This window comes from Heterodontus francisci, chromosome 9, assembly GCF_036365525.1.
Source record: "Heterodontus francisci isolate sHetFra1 chromosome 9, sHetFra1.hap1, whole genome shotgun sequence".
In the NCBI taxonomy this organism is placed as follows: domain Eukaryota; kingdom Metazoa; phylum Chordata; class Chondrichthyes; order Heterodontiformes; family Heterodontidae; genus Heterodontus; species Heterodontus francisci.
In genome coordinates, this window is record NC_090379.1 from 119,257,216 (window position 1) to 119,270,057 (window position 12,842).

Consider the following 12,842-nt stretch of genomic DNA (forward strand, 5'->3'; position numbering starts at 1 on the left):
CCTGAGCCCTGCGGAATGTGACTGGAAACAGCCCTCCAGTCGCTAAAACAGCCATCAACAATTACCCTTTGTTTCCTGCCACTGAGCCAATTTTGTATCTACCTTGCTGCATTTCCCTGGATCCCGTGGGATTTTATTTTTTTAACCAGTCTGCCATGTGGGACCTTGTTAGCCTTGCCAAAATCCATGTCAACCACATCAACTGCACTACCTTCATCTATCTTCCTTGTTACTTCAAAAAATTCAATCAAATTGGGCAAACGATCTTCCCTTAACAAGCCTGTGCTGACTATCCTTGATTAACCTATGCCTTTCTAAGTGACAGTTTATCCTCTCTCAGAATAGATTCCAATAATTTGCCCACTACTGAGGTAAGACTGACTGGCCTGTAATTATTTAGTCTACCCTTTGCTCCCTTTTTAAACATAGGTACAACGTTAGCAGTTCTCCAATCCTTCGGCACCACACCTGTATCCAGTGAGGACTGGAAAATGATGGTCAGACCCTCTGCTATTTCCCCTCTTGCTGCTTCTAACAGCCTAGGGTACATTTCATCTGGCCTTGGTGATTTATCAACTTTCAAGTATGCTAGTCCCATTAATACTTCCGCTCTCCCTATGTTTATCACATCCAATACTTCACGCTTCTCCTCCTTAACTGCAATATCTGCATCGTCCCCCTCTTGTGACGACAGACGCAAAGTATTCATTAAGAACCATACCAACATCTTCCGCCCCCTACACGTAGGTTACCTTTTTGGTCTTTTATGGGCCTTACTCTTTCTTTAGTTATCCTCTTAGTCTTAATGTATCGATAAAACAACTTTGGGTTCACCTTGATTTTGCTTGCCAGTATTCATTCTTTGCTTTCCTAATTTCCTTTTTGATTTCACCCCTCCACTTTCTATACTCCTCTTGGCTTCCTGTAGTATTGAGTTCTCAGTGTCGGACATAAGCTTTCCTTTTCTGCCTTATCTCACCCTTCGGCTCCTGGACATCCATGGAACTCTAGATTTGGCTGTCTCACCCTTTTCTTTGTGAGAACATGTTTACTCTGAACCCCTTGAATCTCCCCTTTTGAATGCTGCTTTCAGGACCCTAGGATGAAGTCCATCAAGACTCAGGGATTTGTCAGCCCACAGCTCCAACAATTTACTCAGTACCACTTGTGTGGTGTCATTTTCTTGAGTTCCTCCCGCCCTTCCATTTCTTCATTTATAGCTATTTCTGGGATGCTACTTTTATATCCTCTATAGTGAAGAAGGATGCAAAATACCTGTTCAATTTATATGCTGTCTCCTTATTTTCCTTTATTAATTCTCCAGGCTTACTTTCTATAGGACCAACGCTCAGTTTGTTAACTTTTTAATAACTATAGAAACTCTTGCTATCTGTTTTTATATTTCTAACTAGCTTTCTCTCGTACTCGTATTTTTCCCTCCTTAGTCATTCTTTGCTTTTTTTAATATTCTGTCCAATCTTCTGACCTGCCACCCATCTTTGCACAATTATATGCATTTTCTTTCAGTTTTATACTGTCTTTAACTTTCTTAGTTCACCATGGATGGTGGGTCCTCCCCTTGAAATTTTTCTTTCTCGTTGGGATTTATCTAATCTGTGTATTCTGAAATATCCCCTTAAATATCTGCCAATGCATCTCTGTTGACCTAATTTTCCAGTTCACTTCAGCTAGCTCTGCTTTAATGCCCTCATAATTGCCCTTGTTTAAGTTTAAAATATTAGTCTTGGACCCATTCTTCACTTCCTCAGACTGAATTTAAAATTCAGTCATAGGCTCACTGCTACCTAGGGTCGCCTTCACTGTGAGGACATTAACTAATTCTACTTCGTTGCACAATACCAGGTCTAGTATAACCTGCTCTCTGGCTGCAGAACGTGCTGTTCCAAGAAACTATCCAGAAAACATTCCATGAACTCTAGGCTACCTTTGCCCATCTGATTTTTCCAATTTATTTGTAGATTAAAATTCCCTTTGATTATCGCCATACCTTTCTGACAAGCACCCATTATTTCTTCCTTTATACTCTGTCCTGCCGTGTAGTTACTGCTAGGGGCCCGTACACCACTCCCATGGGTGACTTATGTTGATCAATTCTCATCTCTACCCAAACCGCTTTAACATTCTGGTTTCCTGAAATAAGGTCATTCCTCTCTATTGCTCTAATACCATCATTAATTAACAGAGCTACCCCGCCACCTTTTCCTAGCTTCCTGTCCTTCCGACATGCCATGTACCCTTCAATATTCAGGTCCCCATATATGTCATCCTGCAGCCATGTCTCTAATGGTTTTCAGATTATACTTATTTATTTCTATTTGTGCTCTCAGTTCATCTGTTTTGTTCCGAATGCTACGTGCATTCAGATACAGAGCCTTTAGTTTTGTCCTTTTATTTCTTTTGTAACCTCTAGTCTTATCTGTTGATTTTCTCTTAGATTTGTACCCTCTATCCCTTCCTGTCACAGTCTGTTTATCATTTCCCACATTAATACCTTTCTTTCTTGCCTTGTCTTTACACTTTGATAGACCACATCTTCCCAAATTTGATCCCTTGCCCCCACTGTTGAGTTTAAGACCTTCTCTACTTCCCTAGAACACCAGCCCCAGCATGGTTCAGGTGTAGAGCATCCCAGTGGTACAGCCCCCACCTTCCCCAGTACTGGTGCCAGTGCCCCACAAACGGGATCCCACTTCTACCACACCAGTCTTTGAGCCATGCATTCATTTCTCTAATCTTATTTGCTGCATGCCAATTTGCACGTGACTCAGGTAGTAATCCAGAGATTATTAGCTTTTGAGGTTCTGCTTAATTTGGTGCCTAGTTCCTCATACGGACTATACAGAGCCTCCTTCCTTGTCCTGCCTGTCTTTGGTACCTATATGGATCACTATGACTGGCTCTTCCCCCTCCCATTGTAGGTTCCTCTCCAGTCCTGAGCAGATGTCCTGAACCCTGGCACCGGGCAGGCAACACAGCCTTCTGGACTCTCGCTCTTTTCTGCAGAGAACAGTGTCAATCCCCTTCACTATACTGTCCTCTGCTCGCACTACATTCCTTTTTGTTTCCCCCACTTGAATTGCTTCCTGCACCACAGTGCCATGGTCAGATTCCTCATCCAACCTGCAGCCCCCACTTTCAACCAAATAAGCTGAAACAACCTCAAACCTGTTGGACAATCACAAAGGCTGAGGCTCCTGCACGCCTGCCCTCTGGGTTCCCTTACCTGCCTCAGCTGCAGCCACACTCTCCTGTCATTGACCACTGACCAAATCAGAAGGCCTTATCCTAAGGGGTGTGACAGCCTTCTGATACAAAGTGTCAAGGTAACTTTCCCTTCCCTTATGCATCGCAGTGTCTGTAGCTCGGCCTCCAGATCAATGACTCTGAGCCGAAGCTCCTCAAGCTGCAAACACTGCAGATCTCTCTGGAATCTTGGAGCTCCCACATGCTACAGCTGTGACACATCACCTGCCCTGTCATCCTTAATGTGTTTTAATTATTTTATTATTTTATTCAATTATTTTACTTTTTTTGATAGATATATATGATTAACCTTACCAGTTCCTGTACTATTTTAAACCTTGGGAATAGAATGGACCATAACCACTTACCAGATATTCACCAAACAGCTAGCTTCTTCCCCTGTAGTAGAGTAAGAACCAAAGCCCTCATCTCACCGACTTCCCAGCACTCTGTTCAAGCTGCACTCAGTCCCTTTTATAACAATCTAATTAGTAAACTGTTCAATCTATCAATTTCAGTTAATACCTCTAGTCCTACTCTGTGTTTGTAACACTACCCAATTGAATATTTTTAATTTCCCAGGTCCTAATTTGAATCAATATACTTCCTGCTGGTGTGTCTCTCTCTCTGTATGATAAATTATAAAATCCGCCCTAGTTTTTAGTTCATATACTAATGAATTGATCAAGTCTTATTTCAATTTTAAGGATTTCGATTAAGGTAGAAGCTTGCCAGCATACTCACCACGGCTGGCTTTCTGTTTCCCTGCTCTCTCTGATGATTGTGACGTCTTTCTGATGTCACGTTTCGATGTTTTTTTCCTCCCTCTCTGCTCCTGCTACTCTCTGTGGCCTCCAACCCTTTGGTGCGCTTTTTAAATCTCTGCTCTGCTCCTGCCACTCACTCTCTGGCCTTCGACCCTTTCTGCTTTTTAAATCTCCGCTCTGTGCCCGCAACCCTCTCTCCGGCCTCCGACCCTTTGGCGTGCTTTTTAAATCTCCGCTCTGTGGCCGTGGCTGTCTCTCTGGCCTCTGACCCTTTGGTGCGCTTTTTAGATCTCTGCTGTGCTCCCGCCGTTATCTTCTTCCTCAGCATGATGTTCATCTTCCATCAAAGAGTGTACCAACACCGGTTTAGAAAAAGTGTGCAATTGGTGCCCGAAAGTGGGCCAGATGGGGAGCATAGTTGAAGTTAATATAAACAGTTGGGGCTCAATTGAGGGGATGAGGAATGAAAGGCTCTGTGAGCAGGAGATGGTCTGTGTCTACCTACCTTCAGTGAGTAGAACAAGTAAGGAATAAAAACAGAAAATGCTGGAAATACTCAGCAAGCCAGGCATCATCTGTGGAGGGAGAAACAGAGTTAATGTTTCAGGGCAGTGACCTTTCATCGGAATCACAGGATGAGATAGCAGTTCTTGATATGCTTTAAGGGTTGCAAGGAGCTCTGGTCTGTTTGGAAGGTGAGGAGGATTTGTGAAGTTGAAAATATAGAAGATGTGTTGGGATTGAGAGTGCGTGTGCAGTAAGGGTGAGTGAAGGGATGGAAAATAGTTGGATTATGCCTCCACCTAACAGCAGAAAATACCGATTTCAACCCTGAGCAGCTCCCTTACACATCATACAGCACTTATCGTACCGAAAAGGAAATAAAGCAGACAGCAGTGTAGAGACAAAATCAAAACCAAGAGTTAAAGACAGAGAACCACAAAGCAAGAGTAAGAGAGATAGAAGCAGCACAAGCGACACACAAACAGCAACAGCAAGGTGAAGAGACTGTTAAGATATTGCGAACTCTGACTTAACAGGTGAATCACTCAGATCTGCAGTATTAACAATGATTGCAGTCTAAGAGGTGATTGTGGTATTGTGCATATTAAACTTGTGATTTCTGTTAGGTAGAATCTTTGAAAATAAATAGAAATTCAACAATTTAACAGCTGTTTTTGATCACTCTGCAACAGCCCCATTGAAAACAATCATTAACTTTGTTATGTGTGCTTATCAATATGGAACTAAACCATACAGAAAGGAAGCTTGCATGTTTGATTCCTCATCTGTATTGAGTTTGCTAATCTCAGCAGTGATGTTATTAACGCGTTCCTGTCATGAAGGGTCTGGACAGAGTAGATAGAGACCATTGGTGAATGGTCGAACCAACGGACACTGATTTAAAATAATTGGCAAAAGAACCAGAGATGACGTGAGAAAAAACTGTTGTATGCAGAAGTGGTTAGGATCTGGAATGCACTGCCTGAGTGTGGTGGAGGCAGGATCAATCATGGCTTTCAAAAGGAAATTGTATGATTATCTGAAGAGAAAAGATTTGCAGGGCTATGGGAAAAGGGCAGGGGAGTGGAACTCAGTGAGTTGTTCTTGCAAAGAGCCGACACAGACACAATGGGCCGAATGGCCGCCTTCTGTGCAGTGTAACCATCCTATGATTCTCCACAAGGAGATTCCTTTGCCTCAGCCACGGTGCTGAGGTGGAAGTACTGGGAATGAGAAGCTAGGACGAATCAATCTCGGCCGATCTTGCACTACTTGTATCTGGCTTTAGGTGCCTGTAACACAGGGTAGGGAGCACACCATCCCACTGCCTTTTAGTAACAATACTGAGTGCAGTGCGAGGATGGAGGAGGAAACTAAATGCAACTTTTTTTGGAATTAGAGATTTGGTTTAACTCGCTAAACATTGAAGACATAAGAAAATCCATTAATGGCAAGTCTTTTGGCTATAAAATAACTTGTAACTTAAATACAATGCTATCCTTCGCAGGCAAAAGAAGCAAAAAGACTGAAAGAGTTTTTGGAAGATTATGACGATGACAGAGATGATCCAAAGTATTACAGGTGAATCTAGTGTTTCTCAAACCCGACTGCAATACCAGGCGAGGTTTGTCGTCTTGTGTTTGCATTACATGAAATTGTTTCCTTGTTTAATTTTAGAGGGAGTGCTTTGCAGAAGCGCTTAAGGGATCGAGAAAAAGAAATAGAAGCAGATGAAAGAGATCGCAAACGAGAGAAGGAGGAGCATGAGGAGATTCGACAGCGTTTACTGGCAGAAGGGCATCCTGACCCAGATGCAGAGCTACAGAGGGTAAATCACAGCTGAATATCAGTCACTTCCAAATTGAATGTGTGGTTCTGGATGTGTAACTTTTAGTTACAAATATTGTGAAGAAAGCATTTTAATTGGGTAAGATGTAAAACTGTAAAGCAGTCATAGCATTTCATAACTTGTGATATTGATTGGAAAGCTAAGTTTTTTTTCAGCTGACAACATAGAACAAACAGGTTATTTACTGTTGTCGTTCTCTTATAGAAATAGATAGCTGGAGGCAATATTTGTCGATTAAGTTCTTCCAATTGGCCAATCAATTATTTTAAGAATTGAAGTCAACTTTTAGATTTGTCATATATTGATCTATCTAAAGTTTCATCTGAGAAAGGGATACATTAGAATGATAGACCTCCACCTTATCACCCCTTCCATAAGTGAAGAGCCAACCAAAGCACTCTAACTCTACTGTATTTAACCTACCAATTAGAAGCCCCTAAAAATCTGTGAACTTGCTAATATCCGTGAAGTCTTTTATTCAAACCTGGGGAAATTTCTGTCCATCCATTGAATCTGTAACTTATTACAATGCTAAGGGAGGTGGGAGCGTAATTTAGATGTAACTAAGCTTAATTAACTTGGTACAGAAGTAGAATTCAAATGAACAGACCCCAATGAAAGAAATATTTTGCTTCCTAATGGAAATGTCGAACAGACTCCTGATAAGACAAGTCAGATGTGTTTAATTACTTATTGGAACAAAGATTAAATGGCTAGCTGGGAAGAAGACAGGTGTCCATAGATGTGATTAATTTCTATATGAGCCACAGTTCCTGTACTGCTGTAACCTTTCTGGGAAAGCCCATGGTATAGCACATTGGTCTAAGAGGTCACCACGGCAAGGCATGAATTTAGTTTCAGTGCTGTATCTCTAAACTAAAACTAAACTAAACATAGAAAATAGGAGCAGGAGTAGGCCATTTGGCCCTTCGAGCCTGCTCTGCCATTCATTATGATCATGGCTGACCATCCAACTCAGTTACCTGTTCCCACTTTCACCCCATACCCTTTTATCCCTTTCGCCCCAAGAGCTATATCTAACTTCTTCTTGAAAACATACAATGTTTTGGCCTCAACTGCTTTCTGTGGTAGCAAATTCCACAGGCTCACCACTCTCTGGGTGAAGAAATTTCTCCTCATCTCAGTCCTGAAAGGTTTACCCCATATTCTGAGATGATGACCCCTGGTTCTGGACTCCCCCACCATTGGGCACATCCTTCCTGCATTTATCCTGTCAATTCCTGTTACAATTTTATAGGTTTCCATGAGATCCCCCCTCACTCTTCTGAACTCCAGCGAATATAATCCTAACCGACTCAACCTCTCCCCATACGTCAGTCCTGCCACCCCAGGAATCAGTCTGGTAAACCTTTGCTGCACTCCCTCTATAGCAAGAACATCCTTCCTCAGATAAGGAGACCAAAACTGCACACAATATTCCAGGTGTGGCCTCACCAAGGCCCTGTATAGTTGCAGCAAGACATCCCTGCTCCTGTACTCGAATCCTCTCTCTATGAAGGCCAACATACCATTTGCCTTTTTTACAGCCTGTTGGACCTGCATGCTTGCCTTCAGCGACTGGTGTACGAGAAACTGCCTTCCTGTTTTTGCTAACGAAGTGGATAACCTCACATTTATTCACATTATACTGCATCTGCCATGCATTAGCCCACTCACTCAACTTGTCCAAATCACTCTGCATCCTCCTCACAACTCATCCTCCCACCCAGTTTTGTGTCATCTGCAAATTTGGAGATATTGCATTTAGTTCCCTCTTCTAAATCATGAATATATATTGTGAATAGCTTGGGTCCTAGCACCGATCCCTGCGGTACCCCACTAGTCACTGCCTGCCATTTGGAAAAAGACCCATTTATCCCGACTTTGTTTCCTGTCTGCCAACCAATTTTCTATCCATGGCAATACACTACCCCCAATCCCATGCGCTTTAATTTTACACGCTAATCTCTTATGTGGGACTTTGTCGAAAGCCTTCTGAAAGTCCAAATAAACCATATCCACTGGCTCCCCCTCATCAACTCTACTAGTTACATCCTCGAAGAATTCTAGTAGATTTATCAAGCATGATTTCCCTTTTGTAAATCCATGCTGACTCTGCCTGATTCTACCACTGTTCTCTAAGTGTTTTGCTATAAAATCTTTGATAATGGACTCTAGAATTTTCCCCACTACCAACGTCAGGCTGACTGGTCTATAATTCCCTGCTCTCTCTCTACCTCCTTTTTTAAATAGTGGGGTTACATTAGCTACCCTCCAATTTGTAGGAACTGTTCCAGAGTCTATAGAATCTTGGAAGTGACCACCAATACATCCACTATTTCTAGGGCCACTTCCTTAAGTGCTCTGGGATGCATACCATCAGGCCCTGGGGATTTATCAGCCTTCAATCCCATCAATTTCCCCAACACTGTTTCTCTACTAATACTGATTTCCTTCAGTTCCTCTCTCTCACTAAGCCCTGTGTTCCCCAACATTTCTCGTATGATATTTGTGTCCTCCTTTGTGAAGACTGAACCAAAGTATGCATTTAGTTGGTCAGCCATTTCTTTGTTCCCCATAATAAATTCCCCTGTTTCTGACTGTAAGGGACCTACATTTGTCTTCACCAATCTTTTTCTCTTCACATATCTATAGAAACTTTTACAGTCAGTTTTTATGTTCCCTGTAAGCTTGCTCTCGTACTCTATTCTCCCCTTCTTAATCAATCCCTTGGTTCTCCTTTGCTGAATTATAAACTGCTCCCAATCCTCAGGTCTGTTGTTTTTCCTGGCAAGTTTATATGCCTTTTCCTTGGATCTAATGCTATCTCTAATTTCCCTTGTAAGCCATGGTTTGGCTACCTTCCCCGTTTTACTTTTGCGCCAGACAGGGATAAACAATTGTTGCAGTTCATCCAGGCGCTCTTTAAATGTTTGCCATTGCCTATCCACTGTCATCCCTTTAAGTAACGTTTCCCAATCCGTCATGGCCAACTCGCGCCTCATACCTTGGTAGTTTCCTTTACTAAGATTCAGGACCCTAGTCTCAGAATCAACTATATCACTCTCCATCTTGATGAAGAATTCTATCATATTATGGTCACTCATCCCCAAGGGGTCTCTCACAACTAGATTGTTAATTATTCCCCTCTCATTACACAATACCCAATCTTGGATGGCCTGTTCTCTATGGTTGGATGGTTCCTCAATGTATTGGTCCAGAAAACCATACCATAAACACTCCAGGAATTCCTCCTCTAGGGTATTGTGACTAATTTGATTTGCCCAATCTATATGCAGATTAAATTCACCCATAATTACAGATGTTCCTTTATCGCATGCGTCTCTAATTTCCTGTTTAATGCCATTCCCAACATCACCACTACAGTTTGGAGGTCTATATACAACCCCCAAAAACATTTTTTGTCCCTTACTGTTTCTCAGCTCTGCCCATACAGATTCCACATCGTCAGAGCTAATATCCTTCCTCACTATTGCGTTAATTTGCTCTTTAATCAGCAATGCAACTCCACCGCCGTTTGCTTTTTGTCTGTCCTTCCTAAATACTGAATACCCCGGGTGTTTATTTCCCATCCCTGGTCACCTTGCAGCCATGTCTCCGTAATCCCGACTATATCATACCTGTTTACATCTATTTGCGCGATTAATTCATCCGCTTCATTGTGAATGTTCCGCGCGTTAAGGCACGAAGCCTTAAGGCTTGTCTTTTTAATATTACTTGTACCCTTCCCACTGTTTTTCACTGTGGCCCTGTTTGATTCTGGCCCTTGATTTCTCTGCCTATCACTTTTCTTATTCCCCTTACTGTCTTTTCTTCTTGTCTTTGATCCCCCCTCCTCTGACTTTTTGCAAAGGTTCCCAGCCCCCCTGCCATTTTTAGTTTAAACCCTCCCCAACCACTCTAGCAAATACTTCCCCTAGGACATCAGTCCCAGTCCTGCCCAGGTGTAATTCGTCCAGTTTGTACTGGTCCCCCCTCTCCCAGAACCGGTCCCAGTGTCCCAGGAATCTAAAACCCTCCCCCTCACACCATCTCTGGACCATTGACAGTAGATCATGGCAGGGTGGTTGACAGAATTTCGATTATTCTGATGGCTGAGTGAGTCTGTTCAATCTAGCCTCGACACACAGTCAGAAAAGTCCCCGGTTGGTGATGTTAGCTGAATGATGTTACGGAGTTAAGACATGTTACTCCGTCACCCGCCCCATCAGGAGATTCGGTTCCATGATAAGGTAGGTTGTGTGTAGTCTGTGGGGGGAGTGGACTTGATGCTCGTGGGTCTGGCTTGTTGCATATTATCATCTTATTGTGAACAGATGGAGCAGGAAGCAGAGAGGCGGCGGCAGCAGCCAATCAAACAGGAGCCAGAATCAGAAGAGGAGGAGGAGGAGGAGGAGAAGCCAGAGAAAGAGGAACGACGAGATGAAGAGGAGGAAGAGCCAGAGCAGAAACCTTGCCTTAAACCCACCTTGCGTCCTATTTGTTCTGTCCCCTCTGTTTCATCAGCAAGTGGAAATGCTACACCCAATACTCCAGCAGATGAGTCTCCCTGTGGCATTATCATTCCACATGAGAACTCTCCAGATCAACAGCAAGAGGAGCAGCGGCCTAAAATAGGGCTTAGCCTCAAATTGGGTAAGGCATTATATGTTAACGCAATATGTTAACTTGCTGATAATTAGTTGTTTTTCATGAAATTGCCTTTTCTCATTCATAACATACCAAGTAGCACAATATTCTTTCACTTTTGGGATTTGGATTCAAGTCCAGCACAGATGAATAAGTTGAAAATGTCCTGTCTGCTGGCTGAAGGGTGCTGTGTAAAATGAGTTTGGGAAATCTTGGACCAGTTACTGGTGGCCATGAGCTCATGGTGGAGAGCTGGCACTAAAAATAGCATTCTTGCTTAAAAACCACAAGAATGGTTGGTATGGTAAATGAAAATGTATGTCTTGGGGGTGCTGCTGAAGTGTAGTGAAGGGTGGAGGAAGCTTCTCACTGCGATGTGCTTAAAGTAGGGAATGAGGGATTGATTCCTGAGACAAAGTCCTCATAGTGGAAAATTCTTCCACTTTTCAGCTTGATGTCCCGAACCTTGATGTGCAGGAAGGTACAAACACAAATTGTCCTTGTAACATGTCCACCACAGGCTGGTGGCAGACTGCCTATGTTCAAATCATCAATGTTGAACACAAAATTTAACTTCTGTATTTTATGCTAAGATACAATGGTCCCAATCAGCACTGAATTGATTAATGAATCAGAACCTTATTTTTCCTTTTTCTCATTTAGGTGGTTCTAGTAGTCCAAGTCAGACAATTTCAGTCAAAAGAAAGAAACTTCCAGTTGATAGCGTTTTCAATAAGTTTGATGATGAAGATAGCGATGAAGTTCCTCGTAAGCGGAAACTTGTCCCATTGGATTATTCAGAGGACGAAAAGGGTGCCTCTAAAGGAAATGTAAATACTGAAGAAAAACGAAAACACATAAAAAATCTGATTGAGAAAATTCCAACAGCTAAACCAGAACTCTTTGCATATCCTCTTGACTGGTCTATTGTGGACACGGTACGCTTCTCTACTTTTATTTGTGAGGGCTTGTAACCGGGTCAGCATGGTGGTAACCTATTTCCCAAAACCCCTGGGGATTGCTTGTGAAGAGAAGCACAGGTTGTACTGTTTTGACATCAGTGATGTAAAAATAGAGTCAGCAGTCATTTAACAATTGGTTCTGTTTGTTTGCCACAGTGATTCACAGTGCCACGACTGTATTTATGTTCAATAAATTGTGCAGTTTAGGTCTTGAGTGTGAAAGTGGTGCAATGCTACTAGGTGACTGTGTTGTACCTTATTGGGGTACTGGTTTGATCCCACGATTCCCAAATTGAATTCCTATTCTCAACCAGGTTGTTGAGACATCCGTGTAAATGTTGGCTGGGAGGATGAAACAGACTTCTCTGGATCAGTGAGTTTATCCAATTAATAGTTTAGCAATGTAGATAAGAAGTTCCCAAGTGCAATCCTGGTCCAGCTGAGTTCACTGATTTCAGCTGTTGGGATACTGCAGTTGTCATCAGGGCCGACTGGGTTAGATCAGGGCATATCGGTCAAGACTTCCACTTCTGGTTGCAAAGGTGACCTTTATTGAAAGTATGTATTTGTGGATGCTGGATGAGGACAGGGTTGAGTGTGGCTGCTGAGGATAGTAAGTTAATAATGGCCACTTTTAAAGAGAGGACAGCCAGATCCTGTGGATTCCTGTCTGAATAAGGAGTTAACATCTTGAAGAATGGAGGGTTAAATAACAACCTGAACTGCCAGCTTTTGGCTGACTGTCAGTGTGGGAGATCTGTACACTGGTTACCTAGTTGAAGATGAAGCCTTTAAAATGGATTTTAAAATGAATAAGTTCTATATTGACTAAACTGCATTTTCAAC

General features: G+C 42.5%; 1 protein-coding gene across 2 annotated transcripts in view; it reads left to right on the plus strand.

Moving 5' to 3' along the window:
- Positions 1–12,842, plus strand: part of LOC137374021 (RNA-binding protein 25-like) — a 131,523-nt gene that overhangs the window by 75,923 nt on the left and 42,758 nt on the right. For both annotated transcript variants that reach the window (XM_068039794.1, XM_068039795.1), the window contains exons 13-16: positions 6,043–6,116; positions 6,213–6,363; positions 10,722–11,040; positions 11,698–11,972. In XM_068039794.1, coding sequence (XP_067895895.1) covers positions 6,043–6,116; positions 6,213–6,363; positions 10,722–11,040; positions 11,698–11,972 — 819 coding nt within the window. The remainder of the gene's footprint in view (positions 1–6,042; positions 6,117–6,212; positions 6,364–10,721; positions 11,041–11,697; positions 11,973–12,842) is intronic.